Source organism: Rhinoderma darwinii, chromosome 2 (genome assembly GCF_050947455.1).
Source record: "Rhinoderma darwinii isolate aRhiDar2 chromosome 2, aRhiDar2.hap1, whole genome shotgun sequence".
Taxonomy (NCBI): domain Eukaryota; kingdom Metazoa; phylum Chordata; class Amphibia; order Anura; family Rhinodermatidae; genus Rhinoderma; species Rhinoderma darwinii.
The window spans coordinates 235,016,890-235,040,066 of NC_134688.1; the positions used below are offsets into that span (position 1 = coordinate 235,016,890).

The window sequence follows — 23,177 nt, forward strand, 5'->3', positions numbered from 1 at the left end:
AGTCTATGGGCGTGTCTGAGTAAAGGGCTTGATAGTATTTACTTAATATAGTGTTCATTTTTTTTGGGTCTGATGTAGGATTTCCATTAGAGTCATTAAGTGTTGAAATTTGTGACGGTGCAAACCTCCCCTTCGCTAGTCGCGCTAATAATTTGCCCGCTTTATTGCCGAAACGCATTAGATCTGCATCAAATTGGGACCGATAAATACTTTCTCTTTTGTCTAACCACTGATCAAATTGCCGCTTAGCTTCCCTCCATTTCACCCCCAAAGGCGTTGATGGAGAGTGTAGAAATGCTGTGTATGCACACCGTAATTGGTCGCTCGCTGCCTTGTACCCTTCGGTAGTCTTGCGTTTAAGATTAGACATAAATTGCATGATTTTCCCTCGTATTACCACTTTGGCTGTACGCCAATACAATGACGGGTCCGAGCGATGTGATGCATTATCCCCATCAAATTCCATCCACCACCCCTTAAAAAGAGACTCTGTCACCACATTATTAGTGCCCTATCTCCTACATAAGGAGATGGGCGCTGTAATGTAGGTGACAGTAATGCTTTTTATTTAAAAAAACGATCTTTTTTCACAAAGTTAGGAGCGATTTAAGTTTATGCTAATGAGCTTTCTTAATGCCCAAGTGGGCGTACTTTTACTTTCGACCAAGTGGGCATTGTACAGAGGAGTGCATGACGCTGACCAATCAGCATCATGCACTCCTCTCCATTCATTTACACTGCACTAGCAATATAGTTATATCGCTATGTGCAGCCTCATACACAAGCCCTAACATTACTACAGTGTCCTGATAATGAATACACATGAAATCCAGCCTGGACGTCATGTGTACTCAGAATCCTGACACTTCTGAATCTTTTTTGTGAGATTCCAGCAACGGATACGAAATCTCGCGAGATCTCGGAGCTAAACGAGATTTGGTGTCACTTGCCGGAATATCACAAAAAAAGATTCAGAAGTGTCAGGATTCTGAGTACACATGACGTCCAGGCTGGATTTCATGTGTACTCATTATCAGGACACTAGTAATGTTAGGGCTTGTGTATGAGGCTGCACATAGTGATATATCTATATCGCTAGTGCAGTGTAAATGAATGGAGAGGAGTGCATGATGCTGATTGGTCAGCGTCATGCACTCCTCTGTACAACGCCCACTTGGTCGAAAGTAAAAGTACGCCCACTTGGGCATTAAGAAAGCTCATTAGCATAAACTTAAATCGCTTCTAACTTTGTGAAAAAAGTTTTTTTTAAATAAAAAGCATTACTGTCACCTACATTACAGCGCCGATCTCCTTATGTAGGAGACAGGGCACTCATAATGTGGTGACAGAGTCTCTTTAAGCTTCTGTAGAAAGCCCTCATCCTTTTCCAGAAAGGCGGGGAACCTCCAAATAAAATCCGTTCCCCAAGCTACTGTGTCGGCCAAAGTAATGGTAACCGGGGCATGGTCCGAAATAACGAGATCCTCAATCGCCGCTTCACGTAATCGTCGAGATAATGCATCATTAACTAGCAAGTAATCAATACGCGACCATGACTGATGGACATGAGAAAAATGAGTGTATTCCCGCGCATCAGGGTGTAGACACCTCCAAGCATCTGTTAGGGCAGTGTGTCTTAAAAAGTCTGGCAAGATCTTATCCCTATTTCTCTGCGAACTAGTCCCTGCGCTCCTATCTTCCCTGGAGGACCTTACAGTGTTAAGGTCTCCCCCTAGAATTAAAAGCCTAGTACTATCCTGCTGGAGTTGGGCTTCCAAATGACCAAAAAAATCTGTGTTAACCGTATTTGTGCCATACACATTATGAATACTCATAGTTTCCCCTGCATGTTCCACCACTAGATGGATCCAACGACCCTCATCATCACGCTCCTGGGACACCATCGTAAACGCAAAATTTTTATGTACCAAAATTATAACTCCCGCCTTACCCTCCCTTGCCGGCGAGCCAAAAACCTGGCCCACCCAGAATTTTTGCAAATACTTAAATTCTGGCTCGGTAAGGTGAGTTTCCTGTAATAGGGCTACATCTGGGTGTAATCGTTTCATGTGTTGCAAAAGTTTGGTCCGTTTCTGTGGGGACCTAAGCCCTTTAACGTTCCATGAGATTATTTTCATGTTATTGGGCAGTACATAAGATGAGCTAAAATGTCTAAAAGTCGTGATAGGTTCGGGGAGTCAGATCCATCTGTTCCCAAAAGCCATGCGTAAACATTAAGAACGTAAGCAAAAGCCGGCTTAGAAACCAAAACTAAAACTCCATATCAAGGCCATCAGGCCATTACCTAAAAAAACGAAAAATCACCTGCGGCAGGGGTCACCAACCCCTTAATACCCATTGGCGTAAGAGACTTCACTTTTTTCTGTTGTGCCAAAACACGTCCCTCCCTCCCCCTCCCCCCCAGACCTGCATATATATCACCTTCAATGAGTAAGCTACACCTGCCCTTGCCACCTCATTAACCCTTTGCCGCCTGTACACAAAGTTATACATTCTTATACCATCGGTTTAACATCCTAGAGTCCGTTTGGACTAGAACATAACATGTCAAAATGAATCCTGCTTCACCTCTAGGTTTCCCTGCCTCCTTTTCCAAGATCCCCTACCGAACCTTCCCCAAATATGCGATCTGTGGCAGATATAACTAATCCCTTGCATAGGGGAGGCATTGTATCATTCCCGGTCGAGCACGCCCACAAGGAGAGATCTCAGAGCCTGCCCTAACTCACTCTCTAATCCCCTGTAGTGAAAATGCGGGAAAATACCAAAATGCATACATTTTAACATTATAACGTTATAACATTAGGGCAGCTGCTGACCGGTACAAGGTGCCTTATAAGACCGCCAAATGCCGCCCTCAGAACTTTTAAAATTATCTGCAAACTTATCTGCAGCCGATCGGAACCTGCGATTGATCTACAGCGTCCACATGACCATCATCACATCAGATAAAATGGTGCTGAGAAAACTTCGCCCGTCAATCAGGAGACGTAGATCGGGTGCGGTCTCGCGTACGCCTCTGCGGCTTCGGAGAGTCCTTTCCATTTCCGGATCGACCCCCCCGGGATCTTCCTGGTGTGGCATTAAAGCTTCTGCCCAGGTTCGCTCCATATCTAGTCGATTCCGTTTGGCTTCTCTTGACTTGCGATTTGGACTGTGTGTTGGACTGCGATGCTCCTCGTGCTGGGGTCTGTGTCTGCAAAGCTCTGTAAGTGCGTTCTCCGCTTCCTTCGGTGTGGTGAAAATCTTGGTCCGCCCGTTTTCTTGAAACACCCGTAATATGGCTGGATACTGCAGGTTAAAACGCATTTTCGCTTGGAACAGCGCGGTACAGATCTTGCTGAAAGAACGCCTTCGTTTTGCGACTTCCGTAGAATAGTCCTCGAAAAGTAGAACTTTCATGCCCATTATTTCCAAAGGACGCGATCTGCTGCGGAATGCCTTCATAAGTGCCACCTTATCATTGTAATCTAACAGCTTAAAGATTACTTGTCTGGGACGAAGCGAACTGTGGTCATCTGCTGCTGGGAGATGTCTGGGGTCCGGCCCCACCCTGTGTGCCCTCTCCACCCGGCAGGGACGTGGAAGACCTAACGCTGCTGGCAATGTCCTCTCACATAATCGCTGTAAATCAGAAGGGATCACCGCTTCTTTCAGACCCACCAGTCGTAGGCTGCTCCTCCTGGAGCGGTTTTCCAGATCCTCCACCTTGTCCCCCAACTGCGTAGTAGCAGACAGCACCACTTTAAGTTTGGATTGCAGGCGCTCATTTTCATCCTCCAGCAACGTCATACGCTGTTCTAATTCATCAGTCCTGGAAGTGACTTGTGCCAGCTCCGCATACACGCGGTTCAGGGAATCTTGCACCGTTTTTTCCAGTGCCTTTTGCAGGTCTGGCGCTATCTGCTTGGCCACTTCAGGGGCCAGGGCTATATAATCAATAGGTGCAGGATGAGAAGAGACTATGGGCTCTGCAGGGCTTGAAAGCTGGGACTGAGGGTGCTGCAGCTCATCTTCCTGTGTGTATAGCAGGGGAGCAGTGGCGGGAAGCGCCGCCATCTTACCTCCCTTTTCCACGACCGCGGCTGAATCTTCCATGGCTGGCTTATGCGCACTTCTGAGGAGGTACCTGTCCATACAGGCACCACCGGGTATGTTTCTGTGTGCAGGGCTGGTGGCTTCACAGCTGATTGTCGTCGCCGGAGCGACTATTGCGAGCAAGCAGGCTGGACGGGAGTGGGAGCTCAGTCACCCGCGTCCTGCATCGCCAGCGCCGGAAGTCTCGATCGCCCGCCCTGGACTGATTTTCCCTTTTTAACTCAACAGATCCTTACACTATGTGACAGGGTAATGGTTAGGTTGGGCTTGTCCCATCTCCCAGGGTTCATGACGCCTCTCTTCGATCACCCTTCTTTCCCCCAGACATTACACAGGGAACACTTTTTGGGATAGGATGCGGTGGATAACACAAGACTGGTCCAGTTGATGACGGAGTCCTCGCGCCTCCCTTCTCAAGCCAAATTGAGGGAGACTTATCCCGATAGGTCGCTGAGCTGGTTTGAATACACCCAGCTTCACACCTCCCTACACACTAAAAGGCCAGGGGGGTTTCCCGCTTGTAGTTCTACGCCTTTCGAAACAATTCTCCTGCAATTCCCTGCTCCAACACAGGTAATTTCCACTCTTTGTGGTCTCCTTTTAGGGGGCTTGCCTGACCCACCGCTGGCTTATGTACGATCATGGGAGAGGGAATTAGGTGAAAGTTTGTCTGAGACAGAATTGTCAAACATTTCTCTCCTGACTCATAAGAAGCCTATGGCGTGTTGTTCCCAGGAAAATAATTTTAAAATCTTGACTAGATGGTATCGATGTCCCGAGATCCTCAATAAAGCGTATCCTACAGTATCTATATAGTTTTGGCGTTGGGATACAGAGATCGGCAATATGCTACATATTTGGTGGAGTTGCCCTATTTTGAAGGAACGTGTTTGACATATACCATCAGGTTGCTAGAATAGCTGTTGCCCCTACTCCCAAGTTGGCTTTGCTCTCACGGATTACTGGTCCTCTCTCCGTGATAAAAAAGTGTCTACTTCGTCATTTTCTGCAGCCAGAACGGTCATTCCCAGATATTGGAAATCTCCTACTTGTAAGCCTCTTAGCAAACGGGTTTAGGAGATGGACACGTTGGAACGCATGGAGTGTTTGACAACGGAAAGCAGGGAGAGCGGTGCTTAGACTCTACTTACCTGGCTTCCATGGTCTGACTTCAAGAAAAGTCCCAGGTTTTCACAATTTCTGCAGTAGACATTATTGTGATACCTGGATAGCACTGTTATTTTAAGATGTTCAGGTCATTGGGGAGACTGTGCCATATGACACGTCAGAAACATTTGACCCCTCTCCTTTTATATACACCTCAATTTCAGCCCACACACCCCCCCTTTTTTTTTTCCTTCTTCTTTCCCTTCATCTACCAAATTATAATTATGCTTTAGGTGCCAGTATGTTGGTCGCTTTGAATTTTAAGTGCCCACATTGCGCTTATGAGGTTTTCATGTTGTTTCCTATAGGTTTGGATGTTCAATCATGCTTGATACCTCTACTTTTTTTTTTTTAAACTTGTCACGGCCTGTGAGTTTAACTATTTAGTAAAACGGCTCGCGGGAAAAAGAATCGACATGCCCTATCTTCGGCGTTTACGCCTTTGACCTCCCATTGACATCAATGGGAGGCAGAGAAAGCATATTTTGCTGCGTTATTTTGCCCATAGGCGCTCAATGGCTGCGGGCGAAAAATCGCTTGCAGGCAGAGTAAAATCTGCCTCAAAATTCCAAACGGAATGCTGCCAGGACTTAAAAATCCTGCAAGTCCTGCTTCCCCCACCTACATACAGTGATGACAGCTTTTCTTGTAGGAGTTTTTATGCAAACACTGTCTTGGGCAAGAGAAGCAGGACTCATAGCTCGCTCGATCAGGCCTAATAGCACTCAAAAAAGGTTTTCCGCTTTGGATAATTAATTTTTTTCTTGGACGAGCCCCCCCCCCCCCCGTCATTTAATTGATCACAGGATGTCTTAATGCTGGGATCCCCACAGATCAACTATGATCTGTGTAGGAACCCAACAGCATGTGTTAAATACTCCTACAGTGCTACCACAAGGCAAGTTAAGCATTACATGGTTCCATTGGAATCAATGGGCTGTTCATGTAATGCATAGACCCCTTAGGGGTTCTAGAACAAGAGACGCTCTTTGTAGTTGCTCCGTACTCAGGCTACTATATGGGGCCCCCAAATACCAGGCCACCCTCTATTAACTCACAATGCCCTAAAGCTTACCTAACTTTTTAGGGGACTTTTCAGAATAAGCGGTCATATTTGTGTACATGAGGAATAACACTTTATTTGTCCATTATATGAATTGTATTCTGCATTTTTTAGCAGTTCTCCCCTCTGCAGGCTTTAGCTCTAATTCTCGGTTGTCTCTGAACTAGTGGGCGGAGTTTAACGGCTATCATGTCTTTTACACACATAGATGGCGATAGGAGAGCAGGATTCTTCTCTGCTCTATCGCAAATATAGAAGCTGTAGCAGCATAGAGCACATCATACAGAAGTACTGAGTAATGTCGCTGAGAATCCAGCACCAGGATAACCAATTTCTTACCATCAGCCTGTCTCTCACTCTACTCCTGCTTCCTCTCTCTGCTCCCCCTCCATAGACTTGTATTGTCAGGCAGTGAAGAGACACCCCCCCCCCACCTCATGCAGCCTGTCAATTCTGCTCTGTAACCAGGGATGGACTTTGCTTGACAACAGCCGGACAACAGGTTACAGGAAGGGAGACACCTAGTGGCAGTAACTTTACACAGAAATTGCATGGATAAAAGTACATTTTAACAGTAAATAAATTACAAAGATGTTCTACATCAGGTATACGATTAGATTAGCATAAGTTGTTTGAAAAGTTAGCGTCCATTTGATAGTGTTTGAAAACATAGGCCCATAGGCGCTCAATGGCCGCGGGTGAAAAACGGCCTGCAGACAGAGTAAAATCTGTCTCAAAATTCTAAACAGAATTTTGAGGCCGATTTTCTGCCTGCAAAAAACAGTGTGAACCCAGCCCTAATCTAGTAGTCAAAACAAATACAAATTATTAAAACGAGGAATGCGGGTGTCTGGACTGCCAAAAGATAAAAATGCAAATTAAAACAAATAAATGTAAAACAAACCTGCAGTACAGCACATAATCACAAGATGGCATGGACAGCTTTCATTCCAATTGTACAATCATCCATAAAAGTGCATATGAGAATCTGTGGTCGTACCCAAAGTATTATCAGTACTACTGGGTGCAGAATCCTCCATGCACTGATGTATCCTGAATTCCAGGTGTGGCAATATGGGTGGGACACACACACAAAATTTTGAAAGGGGAAAACAGAATATAGTTTTAATCAATGGGAACCCACCGTCACTAGATGGCTGTGCCGTGAAAGTGTCATTAAAGCTGCCACAGGTAATACTTTCTTCCTGCTCTTCATTTTCCGTGTCACACTCAATGTCACTGTCACTACTCATCCCTGGCAAGATGTGAAGAACATGCTTGGAGCATAAAACAGCTGACCGGAAACAAAAAAAATATAAATCCGGATTAGAATGCAGAATCAGACAAGAAGAACAACACCTTGTACAATAAAGAAATGAACAAAACAATAATCACCTTATATTTATCATTCCCAGATAAGTGTCTAATACATAACATAGAAGTCATTACTAGTCCTAGCAGTGAAAATGTTAATCCGGTAATCCTGTAAATGAGACTAAATGGTACAGTAGAACATATCACACAGCAGTGACTAAGCGTGAAAAACGTCTCTTATACCATGTCACTAAAAGACCTTCTCTAAATGCCAACTCCTACACACTTCACATGCTGCAGATAGGAAGGATAGATGCTGGCACCTTAATAGAAGTTCTGCACTAGAAGCCATCAGTCATTGAAATGTAAATGAGTGCAGGGGTGGAAGGGATTTAGCGAGGAATAAACACACTTTTGTATTAGAGATCGCTTGCAAAAATCAAGACTTTTGTAGCTGAAACAGCTAATCAAACAATAGATGCCGTTAGTAATTGTTGAAAAAAGCCTACTGAGGAAAGCTTTGTGATTCACCCCATGCCAACTACTGTATTCTCCTGCAATTGGGGTTTAAAGATAAAGTCATACGAGTTCAGCATTGCGGAAAAAAACATGACATGAAATATACTTTGGAAGAAAGGACTAGAATTATTTCAGGTGCCAAACATATTCTAACGATTATCTTGTGAATCCATTAGCAGTTTATTAGATAGATTTAGATACAACACAACACCATTAATAGCAAATACAACATACATAGTACTGAAAGACTACATGTTTATAATAACTGTACCAGTTCTCACACTACAGTACCAGTTCTAAACATCAAAATATACTTACCAACCAGTGCTCGGTTTCTTTATTACAAAATATATTTTCTACAAAAAACACCTGTTACAACCACTAGGGGGCTGATCCGTATACTGCTCCTAATGAGTAGAAAAAGAGCAGCATAAAGATTGGTCCCCTATTGGCGCCAACCGGCAGGTGAGCTTGTGGGGGAACAATGCTCTGTACCAAGTCTAGGGTTGCTTAGCAACAGGCCAGTATGTTAAAAACTTCTAATTTCAAGTCAAATTCCATTTCCCATAGCAGATATTTTATGAATATGAAGATATTATAGCGGTTTTCCACATTAGACAATCCCTACTTGTTAGAACTCGTAGAATAGGAGAAAAATACATGCAGTGTTCTGGTCACCGCACCTGGCCAGTAAGTATTGATTAGACGTAGATTGTCATAAGATAGGCCTCATGCACACGACCGTATTTTTTCCCACCCGTAAATACTGGCGTAAATACGGGTCCGGTGTCACACGTATTCCACCCGTTTTGCACCAGTATTTACGAACCCGTGCCCGTAAATATGGGTCCGGTGTCACACGTATTCCACCCGTATTTACGAGCACGTTTTTGGCGGCAAAATAGCACTGCACTAATCGGCAGCCCCTTCTCTCTATCAGTGCAGGATAGAGAGAAGGGACAGCCCTTTCTGTAATAAAAGTTAAATAAATTCATACTTACCCGGCCGTTGTCTTGGTGACTCGTCCCTCTCTTCACATCCAGCCCGACATCCCTGGATGACGCGGCAGTCCATGTGACCGCTGCAGCTTGTGATTGACCTGTGATTGGCTGCAGCGGTCACATGGCCTGAAACGTCATCCAGGACGTCGGGCCGGATGTCGAGAGGGACGCGTCACCAAGGCAACGGGCGGGAGACCGGACTGGAGGAAGCAGGAAGTTGTCGGTAAGTATGAACGTCTTTTATTTTTATTTTTTACAGGTTTATACTGATCGGTAGTCACTGTCCAGGGTGCTGAAAGAGTTACTGCCGATCAGTTAACTCTTTCAGCTCCCTGGACAGTGACTATTTACTGACGTCGCTTAGCAACGCTGCCGTAATGACGGGTGCACACATGTAGCCACCCGTTATTACGAGAGCTCCATAGACTTCTATGGACTGTCCGTGCCGTTATTACGGCCTGAAATAGGACATGTTCTATCTTTTTCAGCGGCACGGGCACCTTCCCGTGAGAAAACGGGAAGGCACCCGTCGCCAATAGAAGTCTATGAGCCCGTTATTACGGGTCGTGATTACGACCCGTAATAACGGGAGTTTTTACGGTCGTGTGCATGAGGCCATAGTCTGTAAAAATAAACTACGCGTTTCACGACCGAACTGGCCCCTTCATCAGGTCAATAACATATTTTGCACATGGGTAGTATACTATTTTATAAAGTATTTATTGAAAGATAAGTATTGTTTTATTTTACACAGTTGAAGGTTTTATACACCGCATAGGTTTTTGTGATGTCAGAAAACATGATAGTTTCTTCCCGTTTTTTGTTTAAAACAAAAGTGTAACTGCCTTTTCCTGGTCTTTCCCGGTTTTTATTGGGTAATACACAATTTTATACATGTGCAAAATATAGGTTATTGACTCAATGAAGAGACCAGTTTGGTCCTGAAACGTGTAGTCCGTAAACTATCTTATGATAATCTGTATCTAATCACTACTTACCAGGCCAGGCGCCGTGACCAGAACACTGCATGGGTTTTTCTCCTATTCTACGAACCATATCTTCATCCCTGAACCAAGGACGTATACTCCAAGAGACCGCAGTGGGTGGCAGCCGGCCACATCGATACTACATATATTAACGGATGCAATTCAGTTGTGTTGTGCCCAGTGTATATGCCATGCATGAAACAATATCACCTTAGAGGAGCGCCACTTCCTCTCCTTCTTTCTTCCCCTCTATATCTACTTGTTAGAAGGGTCCCTTGACAAAAAACTGATCAAAGTGCTCCCCTCCTGGGACCCCAGTATAAGCTAATATTTGTGGGGAAACCTGGTAGTAAGTGTTTAATTTCCCAGGAGTGCCTCCACAGGGGAAGTTAAGAATTACACAGTGCCCATTCAAATCAATGGGTTATCTGTGTAATGCAGGACAGGAGAGGACCTCGAGTGAGAGATGCTCTTTGTAACCACTCTCCACTCTGGCCAAGAGATGAGGATCCAGAACAGGGGACCCCATTCTATTAACTAAGAATTCCCTAATAGGTTACATGAAAAGGTGTTTTCTAAATTGGACAACATCTTGAAGATCCACTCTATGGACAAAAGTATTGGGACACACCTCAATCATTGAATTCAGGTTTTTCATGCAGTCCCATTTCCACAGGTATATAAAACCAAGCATCTAACCATGCAGTCTGCCTTTACTAACATGTGTGAAAGACCGGGTCATTCTGAAGAGCTCACTGAATTCCAGAGTGGTACTGCAATCGGACGCAAGCGTTGTAACAAGTCAATTCAATCAATTTCTTCCCTCTCGGATGTGAGTGGTATCATTGCAAAGTGGAAGCGCTAAGGAACCACAGAAACTCAGTCACAAAGAGGCAGACCACGTCAAGTTACAGAGCGGGGTCGCCAAGTGCTGAGGCGCATAGCGCATAAAGGTCACCAACTCGAACTGCAGAGTTTTAAACATCCAATAACATTAACATCTACACAAAAACGGTGCGAAGGGAGCTTCATGGCATGAGTTTCTATTGCCGAGCTGATGCATGCAAGCCTTATATCCCCAAGGACCATTCCAAGCAACGGATGGAGTGGTATAAAGCATGTTGCCACTGGAGTCTGGAGCAGTGGAAACACGTTCTGTAAAGTGACGAATCACCCTTCTCTGTATTGCAGTCTGATGGATGAGTCTGGGTTTGGCGAATGCCAAGAGAACATTACCTGCATGACTGAAGCGTGCCAACTGTAAAGTTGGCACAATGCTATGGGATTGATTTTCAGGGGTTTACCTAGGCCACTTCGTTCCAGCGAAGAGAAAACTTAAAGCTTCAGCATATCAAGACATTTGGGACAATTCTATGCTTCTAACTTTGTGGGAACAGTTTGGGGGAAGGCCCTTTTCTGTTCCAGCATGGCTGTGCCCCAGTGCACAAAAGAAAGGTCCATAAAGTCATGGTTGGGCGAGTTTGGTGTGAAAGAATTTGACTGACCGGCACAGAGCCCTGACCTCCACCCCATTGAACACCTTTGGGATAAACTAGAGCGGAGATTGTGAGCCAGGCCCCCTCATCCAATATCAGGAACTGACCTCATTAATGCTCTTCTGGATGAATGGGGAAAAATTCCTACAGACACTCCAAAATCGTGTAGAAAGCCTTCCCAGAAAAGTGTTAGCAGTTTTAACTGCAAAATCGGACCAACTCCATATTAATGCTCATGGATTTATAATGGGATGTCATAAAAGCTACTGTAGGTGTAATGTGTAGGCATCCCAATACTTTTGTCCATGAAGTGTGTGATTGAGTTTCATTGAACTTAGACTTTAAAAAGTGTTGTCCAGTTTCAGCATATTAAAGTAATTTTTTGTAGAATTAAACATTTTCCAATACACTTTCTGTATATATTCCTCATGTTTTTTGAGATCTCTGCTTGTTGTTATCCAGTACAAACATTCATTGTTACTCCCAGTGGATACAATTCTGTCCATCATCATGTGATGGACACACAGGTGCTGGGATTGTTAGAAGATATAGTTTTGATACACATACATGACCATGGACAGAATTGTATCCCCTGGAAGAAAGCAATGATTGTTTGTACTGGATAACAACAAGCAGAGATCTCGAAAACCGTAAAAGATTAATACAAAAAGTATATTGGAATGATCAAGTATTTTCAGAAACACTCCAACTAATTTATGCTGCTGGATTCTTAGGAAAAATGAAAAAGAAAAAAAAGGAGGATGAAGTAGAAGAAATTTTATGCAGATCTTTTATGTATTTTCATGTGAGAAGCAGTTTAAATGCTGCCAGGACTTAAAAATCCTGCAAGTCCTGTTTCCCCCACCTACACACAGTGATGGACAGCTTTTCTTGTAGGAGTTTTTATGCAAACACGGTTTTGGGCAAGAGAAGCAGGACTCCTAGCTTGCTCTATCAGGCCTAACGGCACTTATAAGGGGTTTTCCGCTTTGGACAATATTTTTTTTCTTGGAAGAGCCCCCCGTCATTTAACTGATCACAGGATGTCTAAATGCTGGGATCCCCAAAGATCAACTATGATCTGTGTATGAATCCAACAGCATGTGTTAAATTCTGCTACGGTGCTACCACAAGGCAAGTTAAAGAGGCTCTGTCACCAGTTTATAACTGCCCTATCTTCTACCTAATCTAATAGGCGCTTTAATGTAGATAAGTAATGTGTTGTTGTTTGTTTTTGTTTTTTAAACTTATTTTTTACAAAGTTATGAGCATTTTAAGAGTTATGCAAATTTGTTCTTAATGCCCAAGTTTTTTTACTCTTGACCAAGTGGGCGTAGTAAAAAGAAGTGTATGACGCTGACCAATAAGCGTCTTACACTTCTCTTCATTCATGTCCAGCTTAATCCACAGTACGGCCTGGAGGCGATGTCTGGTCATACTCCCGTCGCTTGTGTGAAGGAACTATGGGAGTGACAGCACAGCGTGATCTCGCGAGATCACGCTGTGCTGTGGATTAAGCTGGACATGAATGAAGAGAAGTGTAGGACGCTGAATGGTCAGCGTCATACACTTCTCTTTACTACGCCCACTTGGTCAAGTGTAAAAAACTCCCAGTTGGGCATTAAGAACACATTTGCATAAGAAATTTTGGGAGGAATGATCCAGGTCACTGTTAGTAGATATCACTCGCAGGCTGCGCCAGGATCGCCGCGATGGCACACGGCAGTGAAGCAGGAAACAGGGAAGAAAACCAGTGATCCAGCGCCAAGGTATTTAAAATGAAAACTAGTTTCATCTTTAGTCTAAATTTTTAAAAGGATTGTAGATGGCTACCAGATACAGGGAATAAACACTAGCTTATGCCTACGCGTTTCAGACGTGAACCACGTCCTTCCTCATGGCCTGTCAGGACACCCTTAGTATTCATTGGCTCAGACATTCATCTTACAGATATGCAGTCTGCAAAAAGAAATGTTCGCAGAAGAATGTGTCATACTGCTCTCAGTGAATTACTCTAAAAAGTCACTATTCATAGCCAGCCACCTACCAAAGCCATCAAATTTCCGTCTTGCTTGGCCGTTTCTGTAACTCGCATAGGATAGTATGGAGTGGCAGAGAGCATGAGGGACTGTTGCTCCATACAAATTCCTCATCGCCCGCGAGTGGGGCGTGTAATGAGCCAGTGGGGTCCTTTGTTCTAGCAATCATTGGCGTCTAGCAGTCTGACCCTTACCAAAACTATTCATCACCTATCCATAAAAATAATCCCAATCAGCAAAACATTATGGCTAGTCTCAATTTATCCTGAGCTTTGTATAGTGTCAGAGAAGGTAGTGAGAAATACGTAAATCTTGGGTATAGTCCAGGAAAATAATGGTGACAGACATTTAGATATTCAGTTTTAATCTTTGTTAATTAGGATAGCATGTAGCACACTGGCTTGTTTTTGCAAATATAGGTTTGAAGCATACAATGCAAGTAGTGAAAATCTTCCCATCACAGCCACCCACACCATTAGTTAAGGCATCCACATATTCTAATATTCACTGTTTAACTACAAATCATATACATAATACTTGCTGACAAAAAAAAAAAAAAAAATGATTACATGAAAGTGAGATGTAAGGAGAGATCGGGAAACAAACATTTTACCTTCATCAAGATAAGATAAAGCTCCATCTGATATCATGGGGTTAATTTCACCTGCATCTTGATCACTGTCCAAGCTTACAGTCTTTATAGCATCCTTTCCACTCCATCCTGTAGAATTTGACCTTTGTGAGACGATACAGATTTAATTAGTGATAAATGGTCTTCTCTTAATGTACTTCAGCTTTGTATTATTTAGATTACTAAGTAATGGCTTATCGCTAGAATAGGACATCACTTACTGATTGGGTGGCGGTCCAACCGCCGTTACCCCCGCAATCCTTCACCAATTTTTCAGCGCACAGCAGCGATCCTAGCCACAGGCTGTGTAGGGAACTACAAGGCCAGATAAAAAACTTGAATGGGGCTGTGTAACAGTTCCATGCATAGTTAGCAGCCAGCCAGAATCGCAATTGTGCAGGTGAAATTTTCCCTAATTTCTCAAGCATCAGTATGAAACTCCTAAATAAATATTGTAAACGTTATGCTAAATAGACAACCTATACATAGGCTGACCTACCCCAATGTAACTATTTTCCTGGATTTTTCCAAGCACATGGCTTGGATTTCGGCACTGAGGAGGTCAGGCTGTATGTCATCTGCTTTAGAGCTGGAGGGCGCCTCTGGACTTCCATTACCTAGTGATCTTGGTGATCCATGTCTGCTGCTGTTCTTGGCACTATTATTACAAGCTAAAACAACACAACAACTTTATAGTAATAAATGAGAAGCTAAAATGTATTTTTTTTAATATGGATGACTAAACTATCTTATAAGAACACTGTAAAACCATTTCATTGTAATAATTTTGCCATGCTTAAGGTGAGGAGCATGAAGATAAGACACAGTACGACTAATTATTTTCTAACTATATACATTAAATAAATTTGGTGCATAATACACAGTTTATAGTAAACTTATAGCTTTACTTTTCTGAACAATGTACAATGTTAACAGCTTAATAACAAATTGTAAATGCATTTCTGTATGCTTCATTTACATTAAAGTTATTAGCATGGAGCAAAAAATATTTATTAACAACAAGCTAGTACCATCAGAGGGAACTGGACATTCTCCTTTAACACGATGATTGCTGTCCCCATTGTCAACTGCTCGCCGTAAAGAAAGACTTCCTGCCCGTTCACCGGTTCGGGAATGCTTGGGGGAATGACATTTTTTGGTGGTTGCTGGAAACATATGAGATTGTTTTATTATATCATTATGTATACAATACCACTGCACCGAATGTTATTTAGTCACATCTGTACCTCTCCCCAGTGGGGTTCAAACACTAATTTCTGCACACGGGAATTCACACTAAACAGTAAACCATTTTGGGGCTAGATCAGTGCTAAAGAAAAATGTAATTAATAAAAAAAAACAAAAAAAACCTGACATAATGGTAGAACTTCACCAGGAGTAAAAATAATAAAATTCCTCTGGTCTCACATGCAAAAATATTATCCCACAATCCTCTCATGTACTATCACGTACCATCTCTTTTTTTTGACCCTATAACAGAGGAAGAGGTCTCTGCACTTCTTGCCTCTGTCCGCCTAACCACCTGTCCTCTCAATCCAACTCCTTCACATATTGTCAGTACCATGTAATTTCCCACTTGACCAAAATTTTCAACCTCGTTCTCATTTGGAACCTTCCCTTCGTGTTTTTAAGCATGCTCTAGTCATCCCAATTCTCAAGAAGCCCCTGCTAACTGTTTCTAACATGTACCACTAGTCTTCTATCTTTCCTCCGGGGTCCCGACACGATCGCTAGGGCAGCCAGCTAAAACCCACAACGTAAATACACTATGGCGTGGGTTTTAAGGACTCTGACCGCCAGATGTTTATATACAGCCGGCGGTCGAGATTCGGTTAATAAATCAATTTATCCTGCATACATAAAAGTTGTATTTTGCGGTCAAAAGACAAATTCGGCTGGTCAGCAGGACAGACTGCTTCCGTAAACGCTGGTCCCGCATGTCTCCGACACACAGCATTCAGCTGTTATCGAACACATCTAAGTTCAGGACCAGCGTTCACCAAAGCAGTCAGTCTTGCAGACCTGACGGATTTGGAATTGACCGCAAAAGGCAGCTTACATGTATACAGGATACATAGAAGTTGTATCACAAAAAGTAAAACATTTTATTTAGAAAAACCTATGAAAGAGTTGTTCAAATTTAAGTTTAAAAAAAATTAATTGACTTCAAAAGTGTAGGTAGCTTTGAAGGTTCAGTGTTGGGCCCCTTTCTTTTTTCGCTGTACACAATTCCCGGCTGGCAGACTTTCAGAGTATTTGGTTTCCGGTACCGTCTTTATGATGATGACAATGAACTATATACATCCTTCCCGGGACATATCAAAATTAACCTTTTAGTGATCAGGCTTAAGGCCAATTTACACTGGCCATTTATCGGGTTCTCGATAATTACCGTGCGTAAAAAGGGCAATGATCAGCCGATTAAATTTTAAACGCATAAACTTTTTCCGTTGTCGATCGCACATTGTAAACAAGGAGATGTGCTTCCGTCATGATATAAATGTATGGGAACAAGCGATCAAAGTAATGAGCCGTATCGTTGATCGGCGCTCGTTTACACGGCCCATGTCGGGCCATGTATCACTACTTTTAATGACCAAGCTATTTTTTTTTAAATGTTTTTCCATCATCGCATTCAGAGAGCTATAACTTTATTTTTCCGTTGACCTAGCTGGGGACTTTTTTTTGCAGGATTAGTTGTATTTTTTAATGGCACCATTTTGGGGTACATATAATCCTTTGATTAACTTTTCTTTTTGGGGAGGGGGTAGAAAAAACAAAACAAAACAGTAATTCCGCTATTGGTTTAAAATTGACGCCGTAAAAAATATGTTGCCTTTATTCTATGGGCGGTACAATTACCACATATGTAAATATATGTTTTACTACTTATGCACAGTAAACACAAACTCAAATTATTTATTTTTGCATCATCGCTTTCCAAGAGCCATAACTATATTTACCTTGCGGGTTAAATTACATGGAAACATTATTGTTCGAGTCATTCGATCACGGCGATACCAAATATGTGTATTTTTAGCACTTTTATTACATCTTTAATAAATAAAACCACTTTTTATGGAGTTTTTATTGTAATATTTTATTAATACATTTTTATTTCACATGAATTCATTATTTTTTTTAATCCCACTCTGGGACTTCACTATGCGATCTTTTGAGCGCTTATATAATGCTTCAGTATACCAAAGCATTATTGCCTGTCAGTGCCTTTGGCAAAGCCTAATAGGCATATAGAAAGGGCAGGCCTGGGGGGCCTTTGGTAGGTCCCCGGCTGCCATGGCAAACCATTCGAGGCCCGCAATTGCGGACTGCCGATGGGTGACAGAGGGAGCCCCCTCCCTCTGTAAACCACTTAAATGCTTTGTTCGCTATTGATCGCATCCAAGGTGTTAAACGGTCGCAAACGAAAGAAAGTTTAAAACGCTACCGTTAGAGCAGGAGGTGGGCTGTTATAATACAGCTAAACTTCCGCTTCATTCTGCACGCAACAACAGTGAAGGACTTAGACTAGGCTGCCCCTTAGATGACTGCTGTGAAAAGGCGTATTGGTGGTCACTAACGGGTTAAAGGGGTTGTCCAGTCACAAAAACCCATTTTCATATACCCTATTAGGGCATTCTGAGGGTGGTCCTTGTTCACAATCCTCACCTCTTGGCCAGAATGGAGAGCAGTTACGAAGAGAATCTCTCGCTAAGGAGGACGTGTCCTATATTACATGGGCAACCCACTGATTTAAATTGGCACTGTGTAAGGAGTAATTTCCACCATGGCTACGCTGCAGGGAAATTAAACACTTACTGACAGGTGTCCCCATGGATTACAGCTGATCACTAGGGGTCCCAGCAGAGGTACTCTTTGTGATTATCTTATAGTTAAAAAACCTAATAAGTAGGGATTGTCCAAAGCAGACGACCCCTTTAATCTTTCCAAAACTTAGCTCCTTCTGTTTTCTTCACCTAAAGGATTTGTACGCAACATAAAATCTATTTGTTTTCAAATGCATTAGGGGACACCATACTATGGGTATATGCCCCTGCCACTAGGAGGAAGAGAGTATTAGCTCAGCCCAGGTAGAATATACCCTACCCACAGATACTAGCTGATTCTTTTTTTTTTTCTACTGCTTTCATAGAAGAGTGAAACACAAAACATTCCTACGGTCCCACGAGAAAACCAAGCAGAAATACAGGACCCGTCCCAGAACAAAACAAAAAATAAGGCGGGATCTGAGTCCCCCAATGGATTCAACAAAAAATAGCGGTGAGAACGAAAATCTTGTTTTCGTTAATTATTGGAGGACATAGCACCATGGGATGTCCTAGAGGGTGGTAAAAACAAAATTAAAAAACATATTCACATGAATTCAAAACTGCAAAGTTCTCTCAAAAATAATGGACAGCGCAGAGATCTGACACCATAGGGAAGATAAACCAAGTCGCTGTTCAAGCCCTGATTGCAGGAAGGACAGGACTCTTGGTGTGGAACACTTCATAGGATGAGAATTATTGCGTTCACACCAGCGAAAATAAGCCTCCCAGGTACGGTGGTAAACCTTGGCAGATTAAGCCAGACATCGAAACAATGTTGAAGATCTGAAAACCGCATATTTTATCCTGTAGCCAAGTTTTCTGAACTGTGTGAAAGCTGAAAAGTACACCCCACCCAGACAGACTGGCATCCGTTGAGACGACCAACAACTAGCAAAAGACGGAGCCATCGAGATGGTCAGTGAGGTCTCTAACTATGGCAACTTGTGAGTCCTGAGACTTGTCCAAACGTGAAAAGGATTGCCCTCTGGAGGGACCTGGAGTGGAATTGTGCATATGGAACTAACTCGAAGGTCGACACCATTGTGCCTAGCACTCCCATACAAAAATGGATAGATAAAAGGGGTATCCAGGTGAAGAAAAGCCACCTCAGTTCAAATGCAGGCTACCTTGTTCACTGAAAGAAGGACCTTTGCTATCCTGCTATCATTCCTAAAAACGACATGAGTTGGGATAAATTAAAAATTTCGCTCACTGATGATCCATCCAAATCTTCTCAAAAAGTGTCCATAGAGATCTGAAAACTGTGAAGACAATCCTATCTGGAGGGTGCCTTCACTAAAAAGTCATCCAAGTAAGGGAAGACAGCGACTCCCCTAGCATGGGGAAGCGCCTAGAAATACTTCAGGATTTTGGTCAGGACCCGAGGTGAACCCAAAACGGAGAGAAAATAAATTGAAAATGTAGAGAACCTACCACAAAACAATGAAAACGTTAGTGGGTCCTTACCATGGGAATATGAAGGTAAGTATTGTGAACGACGATGGAAGAGAGGTATTCTCCATCTCAGCGATGCGATGACCGACCTTAAAGATTCCATGCAAAACCACCGAACGTGAATGAAGCGGTTCAACTGCCTCAAGCCCAAAATTGGACTAAGAGATCAGTTTTTCTTGGGCTCTGGATAGCAAGCACTGCAGGTACAATGGGGTAGGCTGGCAGCGAGTAAGCTTGATATCACAACTGTCAAAGGCATAAAATTTAGCCTTGCCCACATGTATAGGCTGCTTAGTAACAACTTCCGAGGAAAACGCCAGTACAGAAAAAGAAGGAACAGAAAATAAACAAGTAGCAATGTCTGTAGTAAATAAACTCCTGGGAAAGTACAAGAAATAAACAATAAGACTGGCCTATGAGACCATTGAAGCTGTGAAACCCAGTGGATGAAAACGAGAGAAGTATGGCCCCAGAAATTGGGCAGCTGCAGAGAGGATGCCAGCGCTCTAAAGATTTAGCCCTAGCTTCAAACAACGCCTGAACAGACACCCCTGACCGGCTGGGGGCAAAGAAAAAACATAGTTAACTACAGCCTAGGCTAGACACAAGCCAAGGCGAAATCTGAAATCCAGGTCACAGTGACAACAGGACAAAAACGGCACTCGTCCCGCAAAGGACCAGAAACAAAGCTCCAGAGACAAGTAAGAAGGGACAAACCTCCCTAGAAGCGCCCCTAGAGATGGAATCACTTCCCAATAAATTTAAGAAAAAAAAACAAAACAATAAAGAAACTGTCCCTAGAGAAAGGGCCTCACCGCACTTCCCCAGACAGCAGAAGAAATAGAGGGGAGATGGGAACATTTATCCTCATGCTTTTTCCAGTGCATGAAGGGTCACCTCCTAAATAACCTTGCACATACAGTGGGGTTATTGGCACTCCATCTGCGGATGCAGAAAATATAAGTTGCAGATGTGTTCTTCCTTACCTTTCCCCTTATGTCAACATATCCTGAGATGTGTGGCGACCGGTTAAAAAAAAACCCCAAAAAACAACTTGATTTTGCAATATTCTGTCATGAGATATCTATGCCGGGTGTGTCTAAATAGAAGATATAGGATTACAGGCGGGTAAACTGGGAAAGGCTTGAGGAATGAAGATTTGACTCTTTTCAAACGAAGATATGACTCTTGTGCTCATTAGCATACGGTGTGGGAACACTAAAAAACGGAAGCCTAAAGCTACAGAGCCGACTAAGAAGCCAATTATAGGTTATATAGAAATGATTTTTCACCCACTACCACCAGGTATTGCTGGTTTAATAGGTGAAGTGCTGGTGACAGGTTCCCTTTCAGTGCTAGTGGCGTTTTGTTACCCATTGATAATACTGCGAATGCACGTACTTGTGAGGCAGGCGCTGTGCTTCATTTGACACCAGTATTGATTGCTATGCAACCAATACACCAGTTTGTTTTAGTTACTTTCTTACATGCGCAATTGGTTAGAACCGGACACCAAATGGGATCGTATAATTTATATTTTCCCTGTTCCCAGCTGTATATTATAAATGTTTTATGAACACACTCACTATAATGCCACTAATGATTGGTGTAACATATGTATGATCTTTTTTATTTATTTAGTATTGATTAATAAAGGAAGTTACGTTATGTGTTTTGTTACTATATTTCTCATACTTTGCACTCTGTTTTTGCTTGATAAAGACGTCGGGTTGAAACGTTCAATTCAAGGTGTTCAGTAGAAGCAAAATTGAGCCTTTATTCAGACGAATGCTGCAATCCTTATTTTTTTTAATAATGAAGCTACAAGACCGTTTTGATAGGCTGTCATGGTCTTGTATACAGTACGACAGATCCTTGCTGCGGCCAAGTAAACAAAGACTGGCAGTGTACCATGTAACAGTCATTGCAGGAGATGTGGGATTTCAAAGGTAAATATGCACCTGTTTTTTTATTTTTAACCATTGCCAGGTAAAGCGGGGTTTTGGGGTTTCCAAAAGGTTGGAAAACCCCTTTAAAGAGGCTCTGTCACCAGATTTTGCAGCCCCTATCTGCTATTGCAGCAGATAGGCGCTGCAATGTAGATTACAGTAACGTTTTTATTTTTAAAAAACTAGCATTTTTGGCCAAGTTATGACCATTTTTGTAGTTATGCAAATGAGGCTTGCAAAAGTCCAAGTGGGTGTGTTTAAAAGTAAAAGTCCAAGTGGGCGTGTATTATGTGCGTACATCGGGGCGTGTTTACTACTTTTACTAGCTGGGCGTTGTGATGAGAAGTATCATCCACTTCTCTTCAGAACGCCCAGCTTCTGCCAGATCACGCTGTGACGTCACTTCCCCAGGTCCTGCATCGTGTCGGACACATCGGCACCAGAGGCTACAGTTGATTCTGCAGCAGCATCGGCGTTTGCAGGTAAGTAGCTACATCAACTTACCTGCAAACGCAGATGCTGCTGCAGAATCATCTGTAGCCTCTGGTGCCGATGTGTCCTCGCTCGTCTGACACGATGCAGGACCTGTGAGTGACGTCACAGCGTCATCTGGCAGAAGCTGGGCGTTCTGAAGAGAAGTGGATGATACTTCTCGTCAGAGCGCCCAGCTAGTAAAAGTATTAAAAACGCCCCGATGTACGCACATAATACACGCCCACTTGGACTTTTACTTTTAAACACACCCACTTGGACTTTTGCAAGCCTCATTTGCATAGCTACAAAAATGCTCATAACTTGGCCAAAAATGCTCGTTTTTTTTAAATAAAAACGTTACTGTAATCTACATTGCAGCGCCGATCTGCTGCAATAGCAGATAGGGGTTGCAAAATCTGGTGACAGAGCCTCTTTAAGTACTGTAGAATATATTACCTATTTTTACAGGTTCAGTGTAATAAGGTCATTCATTTGAAAGTCAAAAAAATGTAAATAAAAAAAATATAATTGCAGCATCAGAACAATTTTAACATAGTGACTTATTTCTCGCTATTTGGATGCATTTGCTGCCAAGAACAACTGTTTAATGTCAAAATGGCCAAAAGTCACTATTAAGGCATACCTAGCTTTTCAGAATAAGCGGTCATGTGTATACATTTTTAGCAATTCTCCACTCTGCAAGTTCTCTTTCCTCAGTTGTCTCTGAGCAGGTGGGTGGAGACTAACTGCTATCATATCTCTTAGACACTGCACACAGAGAAAGAAAATCCTGCTCTCCTATCTCTATCCATCACATATCTATATATAAAGAAGCAGCATGGTGGACATTACGCAACAGTAATGCGCAGTGTAGCCAAGAATCCAGCACTGGGGTGAGATAAAACACTTACCAGGAAGCTGCTGTGCCATCGTAGTGTGGCATCTGAGTATTCTCGTCCAGTTTGACAGCCAGTGTCCGCGTACCATGAGGAGCGGGGCAACGGCTGTAATACACAGCCGCAGCCCCGCTCTATCAGTGGAGAGAAGAGAAACCCCTTCTCTCCAACGTTAACCCCTTGAATGCCGCGATCAAAGCTGATCGCGGCATTCAAA

At 42.9% G+C, this 23,177-nt stretch overlaps 1 protein-coding gene across 5 annotated transcripts in view; it reads right to left on the bottom strand.

Annotated features, from left to right (window-relative positions):
- TRIM37 (tripartite motif containing 37) overlaps nt 1–23,177 on the bottom strand; it is a 149,125-nt gene that overhangs the window by 16,682 nt on the left and 109,266 nt on the right. For all 5 annotated transcript variants that reach the window (XM_075852950.1, XM_075852949.1, XM_075852948.1 and 2 more), the window contains 4 exons: nt 15,367–15,501; nt 14,835–15,006; nt 14,318–14,439; nt 7,494–7,643 (listed from right to left, as the gene is read on the bottom strand). In XM_075852950.1, coding sequence (XP_075709065.1) covers nt 7,494–7,643; nt 14,318–14,439; nt 14,835–15,006; nt 15,367–15,501 — 579 coding nt within the window. The remainder of the gene's footprint in view (nt 1–7,493; nt 7,644–14,317; nt 14,440–14,834; nt 15,007–15,366; nt 15,502–23,177) is intronic.